The following is a 22,845-nucleotide window of genomic DNA, read 5'->3' on the forward strand; positions in this document are numbered from 1 at the left end:
TTACAAATTGTGGCGTATGTAGTATTCAGAAGGTAACTTGGGGCAAGGAATGTTACGTTTGTAATGACCTAGTAAGATGTTCATCAATATTTAATAGATTAAATGAGAAGAGGCATTAGAAAATAATACTTGTGTTTTCTTGTTTGTCCACACTTTTTCATCCTTGGGAACCAAAGCAAAGTGTGGCAAAACTGCACCAGAATTTTGCAAAAAAAAAAAAAGCTTGTTCTACTGCAGCTCTTTGCCCCTCCTGAAAAGCTGCTTAGGAAGGTTTGGGCATCCAAGCAGTATTTGATAGATAGGAGGAGCTACAGCAAGAAAGGAAAATCATCTGTCCTCATCTATAAGTGTGGAAGCACTTTGTATGCACTTTGATATCATCCCATATGACTGAAACCACTTCACTGATGAGTGTGTGTGTGTAACAAAATCCATGTTCATAAATGAAACTTGACCTTACAGTTCTTTCTTTGTGTAAGTGGAATTAGCTAGACTTTAATTTGTGAATAGATGCCATAGTTGCGATCCAAAGGGCAGTGTGAATATACCTCAGCATTTTGAAGATTTTCTGTTTAGTCCCCTTTGGAACTCTTGAATTGCTCTTTGAATTTTCCCGAGTTCAAAAAGCAGTTTGGGGATTTGCCACAAGATCAGTCTTAAAGGCAGCTGCCAGTTAATACAGTGTTGTCATTTACGCTTTCTTGCATTATTTCCCTATCCTACTTTTAAAAACTGAGGTGTGTCAAAGATCAGCTTAGGCATTATTGGGACCAGTTCTGAACTGGAAACTGTCAAAGTTTCAAGCATGCCTGTTTCTATTCAGTGTGCTGTGAGTGGAAGGCAACATGTGCAATTGTTCTCTGGTAATGGGTTTCCGGTGTCAGTGTTGAATAAACTAACTTTGAGTCCCCTGCCAACTCTATAGTTGCATCTTTCTCTTTATCTCTTCCCCCCTGCAGCCCCTTGTACCCCCTTCCCCCAGAAAGCCCCTTTGGTAGGCTGTATCTGGAGCTGCAGTGAAAGGAACCAGCTTTCAGGCAATTCCCCCCTTCCTCAAATACTGCTGCCCTGGGCACGACACAGCCTGCAAAATTTGATGGGTCCTCAGCCCTCAAGTGAGGCTCTTGGGCGGGAGGGAATGATCCGTGGCACAAGTTTTCTTCCTCTCATACAGTTTTGGATTACAACCCAGTGTCTTCTGCTTATGTTCAACATCCAACAAAGTAGTCCCATATATGTAAGATTTTCCGTTTGCACAAAAGAACTTCCCCGTACTCCTCCCTCTGTACTGACTCCCAAACTGTTTTGGAGGGTTGGGGTGAACATGCTGTGAAGGGGACACGGGGGCTAATTCTATTGCACAGTTCTTGCGCTAACGGAACTACTTGGTTGAATAAATTCACAGGAAAATAGAACTGACTATGTAACTGTTGAATAATTCAAAATGTGCTTAATAACCTGTTTCTGCAATCTCCCAAAAATGCCCTAAATTGGTGTTTTTGAAATTTGAATTATAATTTTAAAATTGACCTGTATAATGAAGATCTGTAAGCAGGCCCATGGCAAGGGGGGGGACGGACCCTGGATGAGAGCTAAGCTGGCCAGGGGCCCCCACCAGGGACTGACTGATTTTTTGTTTGAGTTTATAACTTTATTCTAACAAGACTTCAGCCCCAGGCCTCAGAAAAGCTCTGCACAGGCCTGTCTGTAAGCAATTTTGCATTGTACAGATCAAATTGAAATTTTAAAAATGGTAGCTGAAAACAGTATTACCATTATATGGCTACTGAAATGGTGTAAAACAAGTGAGAAGATTGGTCACATTTTAATTTACAGCTCGACCAGGCTTAAGAGCTTGTACTTTTGACCCAACGTACAAGGAAAAATACTTAATTTCACCATTCAATTTTGTTTCTTTTTGCGAAGGAGCTATGTTGGTGACTAGAAAAAAATATATATGGCAGTTATGAATTCTGCTGTCTGTTCTAATCTATTTTATATCAATGTCAAACAATTTCAGCTGTAATTGTGTAGTAAATAATACTAATCCCACCTGCAACTTGCAATATAAACTACATATTTGAAAAGTTTATTCCCAAAAAATACTTCAAAGATTACAGACAATGTGTTGGATCTGGAGTTGCACAGAGTTCAGTTCCATACACTGTATGCTCCTGCAGGCAGAAAAAGATAGAGGTGATCTCCAGCCCCACCCCCACCCCCGATTGGATTTCTGGTATGCCACACACAAAAACTACAGTAGAGTGTGTGGGGCCGCATGGGGGGGAAGGGTAATTGATGGAAATTTCTTCCCACTGTCTGCCCATTGGAGTGTCCAGTTTGTTGAGTAGGAAACTCCATTGGACCCAACTCACTTCTGCAAATGAAAGGGAGCTCTTCATTTCATGGGACAGCAGGTCTGGATCCAACCCTGTGGGACTAGCCCAGCTCTTCAAAACAAAAACCCTCAACTTTTCATTACTAAGATCCTTAAGCTACTCCATCAGTGCAGGCTATTGTTAATTTTTGTGGAGCTTGCACAGATGCAACACTTTTTAAGGATTGGGCGGGAAAACTGTTTTGAAATACGTTTTGTAATAGGTGTATGTCGACTATTATAACTGTTTAAATGTCTGTGTTTCAATGAATTAATTGAGTGTGATCACCTCGGTGTAGACTATATATCTTCAGTAAAACACATGTTTCAGTATAGATATTTTCTCTCATTTAGAAGACGGACGTAAGTAGATCTTTGGGTGCAAGAACATGTTCCCACAAGTATAGAAATACAGTGTTTCTCAGACTTCTAAAACCACAGCCTCCTTTTAGATAAGAGCAGTTGAAGTCAACACTATTCATCTGTCTTTCATTAATCTTTTTGTGCTGCAGTTTGAGAAAGTGTTTTAAATTAATGAGAAGCTACAATATGCATGGACACAAAAAGATATTGCAAGATGAAGGCCAACGGATTGGTTCCATTTGTGCCATAAATAATTTGTGGATTGTACATATATTTCTATTGAGTATAAATGTATTTTAGTGGAGATGTATTTTAAATGTACTGTAGCTTTAGGTTATTGAACTGTGTAGTTCAGATAAATTTTAATCCCTTTATTTTTGTACAAAACATAACATAGCATTAGAATGATGTAGACTATACTAGATGTTCACAAATCACAATAAAAGAACTTGGCAAAATAAATCTGATATCTTTGCTCTTTATTCGGTTTCAGTATTAGAAGCCTTTGTCATAAATAGTTGATGGTAAAATACAGATTCTGGCCTTAGTACTTCACCTTCAAAATGTTTAGCCAAAACAAAAAGTAAAGTATTTGCTTTGAAATACTGTCCAGGATCCATAGAACTGTGCAGCTATCAATGTGATATCAAGGGAACTTGTCCCCCCCCCCCAAGAAGTCTGCTTTTGTGATGGACGTGTGGGCCTTGGAGAAGAGAATAGATGGTTTCAGTGGGTTAGTGACAAGCCCCTTGCTTTTGCCTAAGCAGCTCTTCAGATCCTGGCCACTATTCACTAATCTTTCTTTAAAAGGAAAAAAAGAGAGAAGCATTTATAGGGAATTAAATTTGATATCTATGTACTTTGACAGCTGTCAAGACTTTCCCCCGACTATTTGCTATCGGCTACTATATATTAAGCCTACAAATTGAGCTAAAACTTGCAGGGACTGAAAGATTACTGAAAATCTGTTTTTGTGCTCCTATTCCACTAGCTGTGTTCTTGTGTCATATTGTCTGCATGTGGCCTGATGTTATAGACTGAAAAAGTTAAATTTGGTAGCACAACATTCCTTATTTTATTTTGGGTGCTACATTGCTATTACATGCAGTTTTGAGAAAACTGCACTTCTCATCAAGCTCATTTTACAGGTGTTTTCATGAAATCTCAAGTGTGCTGGCCAGTATACCAAACTGCTACTTTAATTAAAGCTATTGTATGCCTAATAAAGCATCCATTATAATCATGGGTGTTTATTGGATTGCAAAATGAAATCTTTGCAAGTGAAAGTTTCCAAGCTTGATCCCTCTAATGTCATCAGTTAAATGCTATCAGGAAGCAAAGTAGAAAAAACCTGAGCTTGAGACCTTGAAGAGCCACTTTCAGTAAAGAATGACATGTTCAAAGGCAAATATTCATATCCTAATATTGTCAGTTTTAATAGTTATATTTTATAAATCAACAAACAACCTAAGTTGGTGGTCTAAAACGCTTTTGAAAATCTGACCTATGATTTGTTACATTAATGAGATTTTTAAATCTTGGTTCTCTGAATAATGCTTATTATCTGTTAATTGATTTGAAGATGGATTGAGAAGTTTGAAGTGTTCAAATATTCTGTGTTCAAATACTGCTTGAAAGTAAATGATGCTGCAGCTGAAATCAGAGTCTTTATTATTTCAACAATTCATACAATGGGGTTTAAGTATTGCACAAATTAGTTTGAGCATTGTTTCCCTACAGAGGCTATGCAGTTCATCTTTTGTTGTTTCACAACTCTATTTTTATTCAAGGTAGTATGTTTCCTATCATGTCACTCATGTTTTCATATTTCAGTTTATAAAACTCTTTAATTGGTCTGTTGGAGTGTATTATTTTCATTTACTAAAAATGGTTGTTACAATTTTCTGTGAAATCAATTTATAACTAATTTGTTTTCTTCTCAGGCAGTATAAGCACGTAAGATCTCAGTGCTCTTTTAGAGCAAGCTCCCTTACAATGTACTACAAGAGTATCATTGATATTTTTAGATAATGATCTAATGAGATTAATATATTGTATGCTTCCAAAAGTTTTATTGTAGGAAATACACGGCAAAGATGCCAATGCAGAACTGTTTTATCCAGCCTGCTTATTTTGTTATGGTACAAGAGACACTGTAAATACAATACTCAATATGACAAAGGTTTTGAAATCTTAGTCTGTCTTATATAAAGTAAAATGTTGAAATCTTTTCAATTGCATTTGGACTGAATTTACAAAGAAAGTACTTCTGATTCCCAGAGATCATAAAGAAGCAGGGCGAAGGAGTGCCAGACTTAGTCCACGTCATGCGTACTTTACAAACAGAGAGCATCCCAAACCTTCCACCAGGGGGTGAATTGGCAAGCAAGTGAGTTTACACCCGCGTAAATCTGCTGTTGATTTAAAATTCTTTCAATAAGGCCACTCTTAAAAAGGGAGGGACACCAAAATATTTTTAAAGGGGCATTAAGACTATTAGCCCTAACCTTTTCTTTCAAATTTGGAATTATATTAAATATGGAAATGAAGGCATTGCGTGATACCCTGTGGCAGACTGGGAGGTGGATTCTAAAATTAAAAGTAAACCTGTGTCATACCACAGCTGAAGAAAGGTCAGGCTATTTTTAAGAGTGGCCTCATCCTTTAACTGAAGTTCTTGAATATTTACCACTTTTAAATCTTTTTAAGTGTGTGATTTTAATGGTTTAGGTATTTGTATTTATATGTTTTGACTGGCTTAAACAAATTAGTTTTTATTTGATATGTATAATGCTGGTTTTTATGGTATTGCATTTTCACCAAGGTCATAGTTGCCTTTCTTGGATGGTAACGCATCAAAACTTCTGATACCATGCAGGCTGCACCAGTTGCCAATCTGCTTCCGGGGTCAATTCCAACACTGCTTTATGACTAAATAGTTTGGGATCAGAGTATCTGTCAGGGGCTGCCTCAGGTCTCAGCTCACAAAAGACCAACGCCAAGCTCTTCTTATATACAAGGATGTTTATTGCAGTTCATTATTGGTTCCACAACCGAGGCGCGCAGCCCCGCGTCTTTTAGCCTAGACGTTTGAAGTCCCCTCTGAGTCGGTCCCGCCTCTACACCAGCTTAAGAGGCTTGTGCTAGACCACCTCTTCCTGTCCTTTCTTTTCCGCAGGGTCTTCCTGCCCCCCTGGGTTCCTTCCCTCCTGCTTTCCCCTGACGTGGATCCCTCAGATGCCTGCTCCCCCCTCCTTCGTGCTTTGGGGCCAGGCTCCTCCTCCGGGCTCTCTGCATTTCCGCGCGCCTCCACATTTGAACTTGGCGCGCGTTCGCTACCCCTGACCTTCCTTTTGACAGCTACACTACTCCCTGTACTACTCTCCGCCCCTTCCGGAAGGACGTCCTGCCCCGATCTCCTTCCCCTGTCTCCTTCCTGCTCTGCTCTGTCTGTCACACTGGGAACTCCACCCTTCTCACTCCGTTCCTCCTGGGAAGCCGACCCCGATCTCCCACTCCCACTCGGGGTTTCCCTGCTGCTTCCCTGCTCCTGGCAGGTCCCCCCTGTGACCCCCCTTGGCTTGACCAGGGGCGCCCCCTTCTGGGAATCCTCCGATTCACTTGAGAGACTCATGGAAGACCTCAAGTCATTGTCATCCTCTTCCTCACTGTCTTGGGTTTCCTCCCCATCGCTCTCCGTCTCCCCCCTCACCTGTGCCTCTGTCCCTGAACCCCTGACAGTATCTTTAAGAATTGCTTCTTCTCACATGAAGCCATTACATCCATAAGATCATTTGATGAGACTGTGCCCTTTGTCCATCCACTGTCAGATGTGTGTGTGGACACAAATAGTGGGGGTCTTTTTTGTACTGGTACTGAGGCCGTGGAAGGCCTGCCTAAGGAAGTTTGCCTTTCAATAAGCAGCTATCTCCCCCAGTGGTTTTCAACCTGTGGGTCCCCAGATGTTGTTGGACTACAATTCCCATCATCCCTGAGCTCTGGCCTTGCTAGCTAGGGGTGATGGGAGTTGTAATTCAACAACATCTGGGGACCCACAGGTTGAGAAAGGCTGCGGCTTAGACACTGCTTCTCAAAATGGGGTTTAAATGCTGTTGTCTGCTCCATTTTGAACTGTTACAATTTTAGTTTTTTTTGTAATTTGGTAGCTTTGAACCTAACCTGTTACAGTATTTTGAAGAAAATCAAGGAGTCTTTAATTCTTAGTTTTCTTGAATTTATCTTTTGGTAGAAAAGTGGATTAAAATGTAATTAAATAAAAAGGTCTAGTATTACAGCATAATCAAGGCTGTAATGTCAAATTGTTCTTCATTCTGACAATTTTAGATGGTAGGCTATTGGGCATGGAGATACAGGATATTTTGACTACAATTGAACCAGAGATGACTTGAGAGTGTTAAATCTTGCATCTCTGTTAGGCGTTCTTTCTGTTCATCTTAGTTTGGCAGTAAAGTTCCAAACCATCTGTGGGGATTTTCTGTCTGGATGAGCCCTTGCTGAAGCCCCTGTACTGAAGGGTATTATTGGGAATTTCATCCACATCTTTACTGGGATTCAAACGCTTTTTCAAGACATCCCCAGTTCCTTGAGCATGGGATTTTCATAATTGTATTGGGGCTGCTGGGAATTCAAGCCCTACTGGGTGCAGATAACTAGTTGTGCTATGCGTTGGTCCTTGGCCCTCTCATTCTGCTCACATTCTCTGGTACTTGATTAATTCTTTTAAAATAAATGTTGCTTTCCTTATTTGGGATTTTGGTAAGTAGTTCCAGTAGTTTGGTTCAATTTGCTGTAGTGTTTGTTTTGTTTCGCTGTGCTTGTCCTACCTAGTATGGTCTGCTGATAGTCAACTGGCTACTACTAAAATGGTTGAGCTGCTGCTTTTATCTATTTCTGTATAATGATGTGTTTTCTGTTATGAGTGTTGATGGTCTTACGGAATTCTGGTAAACTACCTTGAATGTCAGTTTGCAGAAAGATTGCACACATTTTTTATATATATAAATAAGGATTTCCTTTCCTTTTTTCCTTTTTTAAAGGTATTTCTATTTTGAGAATCTGTTTTCAGATGACAATTGTCCTTTGGAAAATGCTGATCTTTAAAACCTTTTTTTTTCCCTTGCTTGCTTTAGACGGAGTGTGATTGAAGCAGTTTATAACAGACTGAATCCTTATAGAAATGATGATGCTGTGAGTATTAGTGCTGTCCAGCCTGTCATCCCGTCAACCTGTCCTTACTGACCATTTTCACAAGTTTAGTTGAAAGATTGCTTTTTCAGTGCTTAAAATGTATTGTGTTCATTAAAGCAAAAAAAGAAATCCAGATTTGTGAGACCTGTTTATCACTGATATTGGGAGTCCCAATGCACAGCTGCCTTTCATTTGAATTGTAGCTGTAAAAATGCTTGCAGAAAGAAACATTTTGTTGCATGTGAATGGCAATGTATTTTGGCTGTCAGAAGTGGAATTGGTGCCTGTTGTGTCAAGTTGGGCTACCCAGTTTCTTCTTGCTGTGGCTTCAGCATTGGTGGACAAGCCATTAGCTTCCCCCCATCTCATAATTGAATTATTCCGTGTGCAGTGCTATGTGACTAATACACTGAAAATCTTGGCATTTTTGTTTCACCACTTAATTTTCACAACTCTTCTGCTTCATTTTCACACGCACCCCATCTTCTGTCTCAAACATGTGCTTGCACTTTTTTTGCTATTTCCTTGGCACATAACACACCTCACATGCACAATACCCTTCCCACTTGTAGAAAGGTTCTTGGGGAGTTCAAAGGAAAACGTTTTTAGCTCTGCATTCATGCATATGGGTGTCATCTACACAATCGTTAACCTTTCACTGTTGACTTTTTGTGCCTGTTTTGCCTGGTAGTGGGGACAGGTTGAAAAGTCTCTAATACTCAGAACTATTTTTTTTTTACTCATTTTTGTGGCCACGCATGGTCTCATCAAAGTCCTCATTTATTTTACATCAAAGGAGCACATTTCTAATGCAGTGCATAACTTTTGTACATAATTCTACAGAAGGGTTTTCTTTGTATCATGGCAGTGGTGATGCTCAGCTAAGTTGTACAAGGAATAGAACCACTGAAATGGATGGGTTCAGTTACTTAAATCCACTGATTTCAGTGAGACTGCTTTGAGTATGACTAAGGTAGCTTATCAACCTGTATTTGGTGCACTTTGCAGAGGCTAGAAAAAGCAGAAAAGGGAGAATAAAGGACAGAGCAATAGAAACCAGCTTATGGTGTGAGGCTGGCAGCCAGCAGAGAAACCAAATCCAGGATGATGATGATAACGATAACAATAATAATAAATTTTATTTATACCCCACCCTCCCTGGCCAAGACGGCTAACATCAGGTATAAAAACAATTGATTAAAATACAACTTAAAAACAGGATTAAAATACAACTTAAAATGCAGCCTCATTTCAGTGGAAGCCCTGATCAAAAACTGTTTGGGGGGAGAAAACGTCAAATCTTCTCCAATGCCAACTATCCAGACTGGTCCTACATGAGCCAGAAAAAAGCCAGGGAAGTCCCCAAATAGGGGTTCTATCACAGAAGGAAAAGGAAAGAGGGGGAGGGGATCAGGCTGATTCCAAGCCAAAGGCCAGGTGCAATAACTCTGTCTTACAGGCCCTGTGGAAAGAAATCAGATCCTGCAGGGCCCTGGTCTCATGAGACAGAGCGTTCCACCAGGCCGGAGCCAGTGTTGAGAAGGCCCTGGCCCTGGTTGAGGCTAATCTGACTTCCTTAGGGCCTGGGACCTCTAGAGTGTTGCTATTTATGGACCTTAAGGTCTTTCACGGGGCATACCAGGAGAGGCGGTCCCGTAGGTACGAGGGTCCTAGATTAAGTACTTGAATTCAGACTGCACGGGTGAGCACAACCTCACTGCATTTTGCACCAAGCTAAATGTAACTGGGTAGACAAAATAGAGTCAGTGGAGGAAATTAGGTTGCTGGGCTGGTCATGCGTTGTGCTTTTGAGTGACATGCCATTTTGGAGAACTTGTCTTAAAACCACTAGAAGATTCTTGGTGGATGGTCTGCTACTGGAGGGCTTTTATGCATAGTAGAAGCCTTTTTAATTTGCCACCTTCCAACACAAGGCTTTTAAATATCTTAAAAGGTGAAATAGATATATTTCTGTCATTTCTGGTATGGAGGATGCCAACCAAACTGAAATGACTTGACTGCTGTGCAAGATAATCTCCAGTTTCCCAGTTGGCTTCTCTTGAACATCAGTATATTGTATACAGAAGCATCAAAAGTGAGCAACCTCAAGATTCAGAAACGTAAAGAAAATCCTGTTAATAATTGGACTGATACCATAACCGTTTTCTAGGTCAGCAACATTCAAAATGATTGCTTACAATTATTCAGCCAGGACATCTTGACAAATGTAGATGCATGTAAAATACTAATAATGCCGTATTTTACCAACACAAAAATGCCACCTGATTTAAGAGCCTAAGTCTTGTTCTTTAGAAAGTGGCATGTTCAAAGTCATGTTCTTTAGTTCTTTAGAAAGTGACAGCTGGGTGCCCCAGGCTATTCTTATAGCCACCCTTCCTTAGTTGCTGACTGCATTGGGGTGCAGTATGCAGGAGTGGTGAATCTTTGGTCCTCCAGATGTAGCTGAACTGCAACTCCTACCAGCCCTAGCAAGAATGGCCAGGGTTGATGAAAGTTGTAATTCAGTGACATTTGTAGGCCAAAAGGTTCCCCATATCTGGTTTAGTGGGACATGATTTAGGAACATGCACTCTCCTCTCCCTGTCCCATGTGACTGGGAAGATGACCATAGAAGCCTTCACTAAGCCAGCTAATGTTTTCTATGTCATATGGAGACAAATATGTGGTTCATACCAACGAGATCTGTCTAAATGAGCCTGTTTTAGAAACACTGGTTTGAACGTTGCTTGTCTGAAATCCACCATAGCTAGTGCCAAACTCAATTTGCCATGCTAGAAGACTTAGCAATCCCAAATTGGTCCAAATGGAAAGCAAAATCTCTTAATTCTCCCCCAGCTGTGTGAGAGAAGGCAAGGAGTAGGGAAATGCACGGGAAGAGACCATTTTTGAAGTTGGTGGTTACTGTGATAGTGTTTTCATGTCACATCACCTCCTTGAGTGGACAGGCAAGAAGGCTTTGGCCTTTAACTTGGCCACGTGATTTGTAGCAAACTGGCTTGAACATCCAGCCAACTTCAAACCACAAGTTTGTTAAATTAGCCGAAGTTTGTTATTAACTGTGGTTTCAACACAATGACAAGCCGAAATTAGGGTTCAGGGAACCTAAACACAGTTGAAGTCCTGCACAGCTGAAGATTTCGGGGTGGGGGAGATTAAAGCCAGAGTTCCTGTTTTCACAAAATCCAAGCTGTTTAGGTGCCTTTGGGTTCAGTAAACATATCAAACTCTGCAATTTAATTTGCATTTCCCCTAGCTACTTTCAACATTTCTAGAAAACTTAAATCTCTTAACGCTTTGCTTTCAAATGCCAGAGGAGTAGAGACCATTTTTGAAGTTGGTGGTTACTGTGATAGTGTTTTCATGTCACATCACCTCCTTGAGTGGACAGGCAAGAAGGCTTTGGCCTTTAACTTGGCCACGTGATTTGTAGCAAACTGGCTTGAACATCCAGCCAACTTCAAACCACAAGTTTGTTAAATTAGCCGAAGTTTGTTATTAACTGTGGTTTCAACACAATGACAAGCCGAAATTAGGGTTCAGGGAACCTAAACACAGTTGAAGTCCTGCACAGCTGAAGATTTCGGGGTGGGGGAGATTAAAGCCAGAGTTCCTGTTTTCACAAAATCCAAGCTGTTTAGGTGCCTTTGGGTTCAGTAAACATATCAAACTCTGCAATTTAATTTGCATTTCCCCTAGCTACTTTCAACATTTCTAGAAAACTTAAATCTCTTAACGCTTTGCTTTCAAATGCCAGAGGAGTAGAAAAATCCATCTTTATCTGGAGAAATAAAGAGTGCAGTAGTACTGCATGTCAGTACTGTGATTATGAAGTGCTGAGTTACATCAGATACTGAATACCTGACGCTGCTGCTTACTCTAGCACCCAGGTGATGTCTTGCATCTGGTGAGTCAAGCCATTCTTCATCTCCACAGAACTGGCATGTGGCACAGAAATGCCTTGTTCAGCATTTAAACATGACTAAGGAAAAGAGGTGAATGACAGTTGGACAATATCTGTTTTAGATTAATAGCATCTCAAAAGATACTTCTAATTATGTGAGTAGAGTACCAAGATTTTAAATTCAAAGGATGTTCTGTTCATTTCACTGAAACCTGCTTTCTAGCTTGCCTTATGGGGTAGGAAAACTGAAAAACTGTAGGAGAACATGTGTGAATAACTTTTAGTTTAAAGCAGAAGCCGAAAATTTAACTCTTGACACCTGAAAATAGTCTGCTTTTATGTTAAACAATTTACAAGGGAGGGCTGACCTAAATAGCTTTTGTGTACTAGGTATCTTACCTTGTTAAATGCTCATAAATTACTGTTCCCAGAGTAAAGCTCTTCAGAACGTAAAGAACACCTGAATCCTAAAATTATCGCTGTATCTACCCTTTTCAGTCTGGATTATCCAGAAACTGCTGTAATTTTGGGCGCTCCAGACTTTAAAGGGTTCCTTCTCTTTTCTTTAAGGACTCTGCATCAACCGATGATATGTGGTAAAACTGCCATCTAAGCTGTGGAGTTTACATCCATCCTGATGGAAATTGCACCCGACCCACAGTGACCCTTCCTAACATCCATCTTCCACCTTACTTGAAGGGGAAAAGATGTGTTGGCGAAAGTGACGACACCTGGAAGCAGCAGTCCCAACACCTGGCCCAGGAACTGATGATCTTTTTTTCCCCTTTTCGTTTTCTATTGCAAAACAGACTTCTGTAAAAGTGATATTGAAACCAATATGTTGTAAATTGGACTCTAAGCAATTTTATGTTGTATGATTTTTGTTTTGTAAAGTGCAATTGTGGTTGTACAAAATGCTTATTTAATGATGAACTGCTTTACATCGATTAAGGTTAGATTAAATGCTTGGTTTGTTGCTTTGAACAACAGTAATCTAGCCCTTTTCCATTCACATTTGTGGTTCTGGATTGCTGGGAGCAGCAACCTCGCCAGCTTAAGCGCTCAGGAGGTACATAGAAATTGTGTAAAGGCTATTTTATATAAAGGCAGATCATTGCGATTCTAGTATGGAAAATAACTGATAAAACAGTTCATTCTCCATCGAACTTTTAGTTGTTCGATTTAAAAAATAAAACAATTCCTGCGGGATCTAAAAATCCTATTGAAATATATGGGAAGTTGAGTGAACAAATGGGACAGGTTTGCCAACCTTGCAACATGGCAGTGAAATATCGATCATGGGGGTTAAAATGCCTTGATTATTTGCACCTTTAAAAAAATCTTTACCTTCAGTTAATTTTCAGTTATGTAAGCGGCTATGTCTTTATTTAGTATAAGCCTGCAGCATTCTTATCATCCTGATTGGCTGGGTTGGCTGCTGTTCCAAGTAAAATACTTTGAATTCCATTATATCAATAAAGATTGATTTAACAAACAACAAAATTTAACAATATATGTGTAACTACTTTCTCCCTTGTCTTTTGAAATGCTTGTAAATGAGATGTCATGTGGATAAATATTTTTTATTAACTAATTGCCCATTTATGAAATGGGAAAAACTCTTGACTGTTGCCCAAGGCATAGGTGGATATTTTCCCCCAGTTAGCAGGCGTAATATGGTTTCAGAAATGAAAATTCCCCCCTCCCATGAGTTTCTTTCAAGATTTTTGCTTTGAGAGAATCATGTGAAGTTATACTTGCCTCTTGTTAATGAAAACTCATTTGTCAGAGTCTGACAATCTTACTTTTTATGGTATGTTTTATATGGCCCCATTGACTTAGAACAAAAACTAGTGTTTTAACAGTATGTGAGATTTGAAATACAGCATGTTCAGAATATTTAACTGTTGAGATTAAATTTTAATTCTTAAAAAATCATAAAAGTAATAAAACTAATTTGACTTTTCTCCTATTGAACATTCAAAGGTAACTTTTCAAATCAGCCATGTTTGCAGAACTACTGTTTCGTGCACCTTGTATTTTGTCCCTTTTTATGTTGAGAATATTGTATGATCAATATGTAGCTTTCTTTAATCTTTCAGTCAACAGATTCCCCCTCCAAAGGAAAATCAACAAAATATATAAATAGGTTGTAGCAATGTAGCTAGAATTTTTTTTAAAAAGGTGTAAAATATACCTTTTTATAGGAAGCAATGTACAATGCGTTTTTCTATATCTGTCTTTCCCCCCTAACTTGGAAATATACATTTGTGTGTATATATAGCCTTAAAACTGTTGCAGAGTTAGGGAGTGTTGAACAGTGTTGAACAGTGAAAAAGTAACTTAATAATGTCTCAACTAAGGATAGCATTATACCAGCAAACACTTTTATTTTATTCCTCTTGTTTGTGTGAGGTGCTTAACCTTGACATCATTGTAATCAGTTTGTACCCTGTTAAAGCATGAAGAAAAACATAAGCACTATTTGTATTTATAAATTTATAGCGATTTTGGGTTAAAGAACCAATCCTTCCCCCTACATACAAATAAATGGTTAAAATGTACAGTTTTGTTGAGTTCAGACTATAAAGATGTCAAACGTATAGGATCACGAGAACCTACTTCTGAGACCTGTATTTAAAATACTACAAGGTCAGCTAGTAAAGAATGTTAAAGTGGTTCCAGGATTGGTAAGATAACTGCTCCTTTTTCTGTGCAAACTGAAGTGCAGTTCTTTTTTTAAAAAAAAAAATATTATTTTTTTTGCAGAACTTCAGGCTATGCTGTGGAAACTTAAAAGTTTAAAATATTTTATAAATCACAAGTGGAAAGCCATATGTTAAAACCATAATTTAAATGTCATAATGACATAGCGTATGTTTAAAACATACCGCAGGTGCACCCTTTAAACCTACAAAAACACAATTCTTCTGCTGCTTCTACTAGTGCTAAGAAAGGGGTTGAAGGGGGGGAGGCAGGGTAAAAAAGAGGCACAGCAGTTGTAGAAACCCCCTCCCTTACATTTGGCACTTTGAAGGGGTCAAAGCACTGTGTTAGTTATGCCTGCTAAATACACTGCTATTCTATGTATACCAAAATGAGATTAAATCCATATAATCAATGCACCACATATTCTAGCAAAGGCGCTTGCTCACTCTTGTTCATTCATCTGCAAAAAAAGGCACTTTTCGTTTTTGCAACTTTTAAAAAATGCTAAAAAAAAATTAGAACACCTCAGGGGCAATGCAGGAAAATTTTGAAGAATTGTGTGCTATTTATTTCCCTAGCTTGGAGGGGAGGAGTGGATGCCTCTGCTGACAAAATAAAGTAATATGATGGTCCCAAATTTACCTGTAAGGTGTTAATATTTTGTTCCTTTGCTTTTTGCTTCACGTCCATACTGCTCTGTATATTTTTCTTAACTTTGGACAGCGTTAAATTTCTGACCATTACAGTTTAGATCTACCAATGAGTTCTGAACATTAATAATACCAAGCTACACTTACAGTAGTCCACATTGTTGAATTCAGTATGTGCTAGAGTTGGTTCCACATCTTGTGGTTTACAGAACATGAGTTCTGACCTATACCGTTGGCCTATATCAAACTCCTATTATATTGTAGCTTTTTACACAATTCTACCTATTCATTAAACAAAATTGGGCTGGAAGCACAAGTTTTCATTCATTTCTACAGGCATCATTTCCCCCCTGTGGTTAATGTTTGTTCAGACGTGCACCTAAGCAGTTTTTTTTTTAAATATACAATGAGTTTCAGCTACTGAAATAGTTCAGTGCCTGAAATTTGTAGTTTCATCATGCGAGGAGACCCCATGCATCCAATCACTTCAACGTAGAAGAATTAGATATTTCTAACCTCAGGAGTTAGAACCCTCTGTAAAAACCAAGGTATAACTCAGTGTTATATCTGCTTAATACAGAAGTGCAACTAGCTCAGAGCAGCAGCCTGGTTTTCCTTTTTGCCATTTTAATCAATCTAGAGCCAATGAAATCCGAATTGGAGAAAATGAAATGCAACCAAAATGGTCAAAGGCCTGGAAACGATGCCTTATGAGGAACGGCTAAGGGAGCTGGGCATGTTTAGCCTGGAGAAGAGGAGGTTAAGGGGTGATATGATAGCCATGTTCAAATATATAAAAGGATGTCACATAGAGGAGGGAGAAAGGTTGTTTTCTGCTGCTCCAGAGAAGCGGACACGGAGCAATGGATCCAAACTACAAGAAAGAAGATTCCACCTAAACATTAGGAAGAACTTCCTGACAGTAAGAGCTGTTCGACAGTGGAATTTGCTGCCAAGGAGTGTGGTGGAGTCTCCTTCTTTGGAGATCTTTAAGCAGAGGCTTGACAACCATATGTCAGGAGTGCTCTGATGGTGCTTGGCAGGGGGTTGGACTCGATGGCCCTTGTGGTCTCTTCCAACTCTATGATTCTATGTGTGATCAGCGTGTTCTGTGCTTCCTTCATAGAACTCGAAGTACAGGGTGGCAACATAGCTTACATTGCACAGTTCTAATATTTGTATCTTACTCTTTCTTGAAGAGCTTTGGACAGATGACAGTTATCTAGAGTTACCCATCAAACTTCATGGCAGAATGGAGCTTGAACTCCAATCTGCCTTGTCCAAGACTTCACACTCGGTCCAGTTTACTGCACTGGGCTGCTGTTACAATTTCTGTTAGTCCATGTTAGACCTGAGATTCTGTGGTGCATGGAATAAGCTGACGCAAGTACAAATTTATGCATCATGACCATTTTCGAAAGCTAACCTTCAGTACCTGACCTTAAAGGAAGGATCTTGCATCACAGAGATTGCTGATTGGCATGCCTCTCCAAATCAACTTTTCAGCCACAGCATTTTGTTTGCTGAGGCATCCCGAGGATCTATATACTGTGAAGTGTGGCCTGTTTTATTCTCCCTTGTCCCTGCCTTTTCATGCATTTTGATATTTTGCAGTGGTGGATTTGTATTCAGTTTAAAAGCCATCATCCTCACATAGGGGAAAAGAAAAAAACCTGCATCTCAGGCTATTGTTTGGAATTGGTAATAACTGATCAAGCAGGAGAGAAGTTCCCGCAATAGGTGAATCCTTTTTGAATAATAATAATAATAAAATTTTATTTATACCTTGCCCTCCCCAGCCAAGACCGGGCTCAGGGCGGCTAACAACCAATAAAATACAGTTTAAAAAAGATTAAAATACAACATTAAACCATTAGAAGCCCCTTTTATATCTCTGCAGGGAATTATTTTTTGGTAGTCCTTCGTCCAGTCTTCCCTTGGAATGTGCTGCATTCTAAGCCTGCCAAGAGACTGGCTTGCAGACTGCCCTGGGCAGGGAGATATTTAAAAAAAGACATCTGGTGGCTTAAGATCAAACAGCCCCATGATTTCTCCCACAGTGAGAATGGAGAATGAGATGGTGCACTATGTGGAGGAAGGCTAAATGATGTCAAATGGCTGGTGTTAGAGGGTATAGGTGGGGGACACAATTTGTCCTGCAAGATGCACTCTTAAGGAAGCTGTCAAATAATGTTGCTGAGATGGCCATTTAAAATGCCCTAGCAGAATGCACTCTGCTCTTTTTCTCAGCCAAGCCTTTAAAACAGGAACGGCAAATCAGCAAATATTAGCGTTTCTGCAAAACTGCCCACAAACCGTAGTTTTTTTTTTCTAATTCCACAGGGCATTGGCCCAAATGGCTGTAGCTGCTTCCAGGCATGTCTCTGGGGTGCCATAGAGCTGGCTGTAGTGCTTCCTTCTAGTGCAGCCTTTCTCAACCTTGGGTCCCCAGATGATGTTGGACTACAACTCCCATCGTCCCTGACCACTGGTTCCTGTCAGCTGGGGGTGATGGGAGTTGTAGTCCAACAACATCTGAGGACCCAAGGTTGAGAAAGACTGTTCTAGTGCATGGGTAGGCAAACTAAGGCCCTGGGGCCGAATCCGGCCCAATCACTTTCTAAATCTGGCCCGTGGACTATCTGGGAATCAGCATGTTTTTATATGAGTAGAATGTGTCCTTTTATTTAAAATGCATCTCTGGGTTATTAGTGTGGCCTGCCTGGTGTTTTTATATGAGTAGAATGTGTGCTTTTATTTAAAATGCATCTCTGGGTTATTTGTGGGTCATAGGAATTTGTCCCTCCCCCCCCAAAAAAAATATATAGTTTGCCCCCCCCAAGGTCTGAGGGACAGTGGAGCGTCCCCCTGCTGAAAAAGTTTGCTGACCCCTGTTCTAGAGGACCAAGGCCTTATTTCACCCTAGGGATATTATAGACCACTTGCCTGGATTTTCAGCATTCACGGAAAGATACTTTTTAAAAAGGTATGCAGAGAAAAATGCATCATTCTGCTCCGTGAGTCATAATCTGCTGCCGCTTTCCAGAAAGAGGGAGAGACAATTTAGCGCTTCCACTTTTCCCTATTCCATCCTTTGCCGACCTGATGCCGTCCAGATGTTTTGTTGGACTACAACCATGCTGCCTGTTGCTGATGGTAGTTGTAGTCCAAAACACGCAAGATTTGCAAAGGCTGCCCTAATGCCTGACCGGCTCTTTTAAGTTGTGATCTATATACTTCCCCCCTTAATGTTGCTATTAACATGTAATCTCCATCTCGCAACCGTATTCTTTCTTGTGTTGTGGTTAGTTTTGTTTCCTGGGAGCCATGTCCCTTACCCAGTTTCTGGCTTGCCAGAAAGCATGCAGTTTCATCAAAGCCCAGTTTAATTTCAGCGATCCAAAGCCAACTTTGTCTGGCGGTTTTCTTTTAGTTTTGGGTCTGCTTAGGTCTTGTGGCACCTGAAAGACTCGTAGAGGTGGAGACGAGAGAGCTTAGCACACTTGTTCCTGCTTTGCATGTGAGCAGCATCCCGGAGGAGCACGACTTGTCTTAAGCAACAAGTCCAAGCACTATGGCAGGTGTGGGAAACCTGGTTGTTTCTGAACTTCACTTCCCATTAGTCCCAGCAAACATGGTCAGTAGGCAGAGATTATGGGAGTTGTAGTTCAACACAGGTTTTCCACACCTGTACTGTGGCTACACACCTGCACTGTTGTACCTTTTCTATTTACAGTTCCAGTAGATAAACTTTTTCAAGCAAAGCTCTGTACACCACAAATTACTGTTATTTTTTGCTCTATAAGACTCACTTTTTCCCTCCGAAAAAGTAAGGGGAAATGTGTGTGCGTCTTATGGAGCGAATGCAGGCTGCGCAGCTATCCCAAAAGCCAGAACAGCAAGAGGGATTGCTGCTTTCACTGCGCAGCGATCCCTCTTGCTGTTCTGCCTTCTGAGATTCAGAATATTTTTTTTCTTGTTTTCCTCCTCCAAAAACTAGGTGCGTCTTGTGGTCTGGTGCGTCTTATAGAGCGAAAAATACGGTACTTTGCTTTGCATCTGCAGGTTACATTATTTAGGTTTTTCCCCTACCTGTACGTGCCTTTGCTTTAATTTGAAAAAAGATGACCTCCAGGTTATTTTATGTTATGAAGAACTTGCAAGTGTGCTGGGTGAACATCTGGCTGCAACTTCTCCCTTCTTCTGCAGTCCTGCTGCACTTTTTATGCTTTGCCTTTAACGGTCATTTTCCCCACTTAAATCCACCACTTTCGAACAAAGTCATGAGCACAAAGTGCTCTTTAGAACCCTAAGCCATCTGTGTAGAGACACTGGTAAGTTTCATAAGGTAACTTGTGCATTGGATGACCCAGGTGGCTGCATTTTCCTCTCCAGTGTATTGATTCTGGAACAGAGTAGAGGGACTAGGTCTTGGGAAAAGTTTTTCCCGAGTCCTCGGGGGCAAAGAGAAGACTCAGCCTTTCTTTCATCTGTTAAACAACCATTAGGGGAAGGGTCCCTCTTCATGGATCCATATAGTTAAACCTATGGTTTTCCCAGTACTGATGTATGGAAGTGAGAGCTGGACCATCAAGAAGGCTGATCGTCGAAGAATTGATGCTTTTGAATTATGGTGCTGGAGGAGACTCTTGAGAGTCCCATGGACTGCAAGAAGATCAAACCTATCCATTCTGAAGGAAATCAGCCCTGGGTGCTCACTGGAAGGACAGATCGTGAAGCTGAGGCTCCAATACTTTGGCCACCTCATGAGAAGAGAAGACTCCCTGGAAAAGTCCCTGATATTGGGAAAGATGGAGGGCACAAGTAGAAGGGGACGACAGAGGACGAGATGGTTGGATAGTGTTTTCGAAGCTACCAGTATGAGTTTGACCAAACTGCGGGAGGCAGTGGAAGACAGGAGTGCCTGGCATGCTCTGGTCCAGGGGGTCACGAAGAGTCGGACACGACTAAACAACAACAACAACAAGGGGAAGGGTCTGGACTCAGAGATTATGTATCGAAAGGTGTATGATCTCTGAGCCCATATTCCCCATCTCCAGTGCAGTCACTTCAAAGACGGGAGGGGAATATAAAATAAGATGGGAACGTGCTGGGAATTTGGTGAAGGCGCTAGGATTTAAGTATGGACACGGAAAGGAGAAATGCCTGTAGCAGCCTTTACAAAGCTGGTACCCTCCAGAGGTTTAGGAATATAACACAACTGCCTAGGATGGATGGAGTAGTAGTCAAAAACATCTGGATGATGCCAGTTTGGTGAAAACTGGCCTAAGGAATGTTTTGGAATTCTATTTTTATGCCTCTCTGTTACATTTTTTAAAAGTGGTCTTTTAAATTTTAGTTCCAAGTAAGCTGCGCTTTCCTGAAATAAATTTCATTTTTCATTCAGAATCCGTGCCTTTGTTTCATTCACACTTGACCAACCTGCGCCAGCTCAGACAAATGCAATACTAAAATGTTGCTTCTTCCCTAGATACTGGGATTCTTTCAATAAGAGTGAAGCAGTCTTGTGGTTAGCATGATTAGATGATGACAGCTACATGTCATTTTTATAATTGAGGAGTGGGTGGTAAGGGTCAGTTTGCCAAAGGAGGCTGTCACTGCAGTCCTGTAGTGCCTGACACAAAATGACAGCCTCTTCCATCCTCCCATCTCATGGCTTCCAACAAAATATTAGCAACACAATAAAACGTTGAACATTAAAAACTTCCCAATTCAGCGCTGCCTTCAGATGTCTTCTAAAAGTTGTGTAGTTGTTTATCTCTTTGACATCTGATGGGAGGGTGTTCCACAGGGCAGGAGCCACCACTGAGAAGGCCCTCTGCCTGGTTCCCTGTAACCTCACTTCTCGCAGTGAGGGAACTGCCAGAAAACCCTCGGAGCTGGACCTCAGTGTCCGGGCTGAACAATGGGTGTGGAGATGCTCCTTCAGGTATACTGGACCGAGGCCGTTTAGGGCTTTAAAGGTCAACACCAACACTTAGAACTGTGCTTGGAAATGTACTGGTTAGTGGATCATTTGATGAAAATGTTGATCCACTGTGGCACCTGTGAAGAAGAAGAATCCCACGCGAGGGATCATTGGGAAAGGAAAATCTGCCAATACCGTAAGGCCATTATCCAAATATATGGTGAGACCACACTGGGAATGCTGTGTGCTGTTTTAGATGCCTTACCACGAAAAGGATCACATTTGGCTGAGCTGGCTGGGCACATCTTCAACATAAGAAATTGATTTCTTAATTTCAGCTGTTAGTCGTGGTGGTCATTGCTAGCGAACCTGGCTGTGCAAAGTGCAAGAATTAAACCCGACTGCAAGTTTACACTCTGCTTTTCTCCCACTGCTGCTTTCTTTTAAATAAACAAGCAAAGAACTCCAGCTTTGTGGCACAACTAGATGAAGCAAATCTGGGTGGGGAGGGGGAACTTGAGGCAGGGAGCGTAACTCCTTTGTGAGCGTGGCCACATTCAATTTCCTTTCCCACTGTGCTGGGGTCCTCGGCGATGAAGTGCCACACCAAGGGAAAGAGGCTTCTGCAAAGGAATTCTGGAGGTGGGGACCTCAGCCGTGTACAATGGGAAAGTCCTGGGAGATGAGGCAGAAGAGTTGCACCTGGTGCTATTAATTGCTTCCTTGAAATGGGGTCGGTGGGAAGGGGAGCCGAAGATGGGCCAAAAATCCAGGTGATTATTCATGACTGTGTTGGAACAAGATCAGATGCAGCAGGAAGAAAGATTCTACCCGGAAGTCTCCTTTTGATTGAACTAACACTATTTGGCTTTGGGCTTCTTTCCTGAGAAATCTCCTTGCTTTTGTCCAGTTTTTTAGCGTTGCACCTGGTGGGTGTTGGAAGATGAAGAACAGAAGCCCCTCCACCCCCCTCCTGAAAACTTTGCTTCCATCACTGCTGTGCTTTTGAGCAGGCTGGCCCTCCCCCCTCCCTTTTTAGACTACTCTTTTTTCCATCTGTACGCTGCAACCTAGAATCTGCTCCCAAATCTACTCCTTAAAATTACCTCTGAATTCTCGAATCCTTGAATAACCATTGGAGATTCAGTATTTTTACAATGGTTGGCATTTTGGATATCTGGCACATGCGATGGAATGGCATACTTAAGCAATAATAATAATAATAATAATAATAATAATAATAATAATAATAATAATAATAATAATAATAATAATATATTATTTATACCCCGCCTGCCTGGCTGGGTTTCCGCAGCCACTCTGATCTGATGGCATCTGATCGATGCCATGCAAAGTATGTTTTCCTAGCCAATTTCGGACAGCTTAGGAGATTTCACTCTTCCAAACTAAGCAGGAGATGCCCATATGTCTAAAACGCTCAGACTGAAATCACATTTCACATTTGAAATGCAAATTGCAGTTATTGGAGGATAAGATAATTCCTGGTGTCTGCGAACCACCTTCAGTACTAAGAGTTGGTTGGGGGAGATCTTCTCTTGTTTACATCCTAACAAGGAGCTGAAACCTAGCTCACCCACAGCTTTTGGTCTTGTTGGCTTTCAATATTTTAGCATGCCAGGAAATCCATAGACTTTGGTATGTTACTCTCCCCCCCGCCCTGCTTGTA

The 22,845-nt window shown here is 40.8% G+C and overlaps 1 protein-coding gene and 1 long non-coding RNA gene across 3 annotated transcripts in view; both read left to right on the top strand.

The window, feature by feature from the left end:
* PPM1A (protein phosphatase, Mg2+/Mn2+ dependent 1A) overlaps positions 1-15,216 on the top strand; it is a 36,843-nt gene extending 21,627 nt beyond the window's left edge. Inside the window, exons 4-6 of one of the 2 annotated variants that reach the window (XM_081193670.1) lie at positions 5,021-5,129; positions 7,891-7,948; positions 12,369-15,216. In XM_081193670.1, the coding sequence (XP_081049796.1) occupies positions 5,021-5,129; positions 7,891-7,948; positions 12,369-12,416 (215 nt within the window). In that variant the 3' untranslated portion in view covers positions 12,417-15,216. The remainder of the gene's footprint in view (positions 1-5,020; positions 5,130-7,890; positions 7,949-12,368) is intronic. The other variant, XM_081193671.1, reaches the window with a different exon arrangement.
* A 1,850-nt stretch (positions 15,217-17,066) lies between these two features.
* Positions 17,067-20,638, top strand: LOC308587627. Its single transcript, XR_014008495.1, has 2 exons — positions 17,067-17,749; positions 17,788-20,638. It is a non-coding gene; the product is annotated as an uncharacterized lncRNA (long non-coding RNA).
* The last annotated feature ends 2,207 nt before the right edge of the window (positions 20,639-22,845 follow it).

The sequence above is a fragment of the Podarcis bocagei genome (assembly GCF_964188305.1).
Source record: "Podarcis bocagei genome assembly, chromosome: 1".
Taxonomy (NCBI): Eukaryota; Metazoa; Chordata; class Lepidosauria; order Squamata; family Lacertidae; genus Podarcis; species Podarcis bocagei.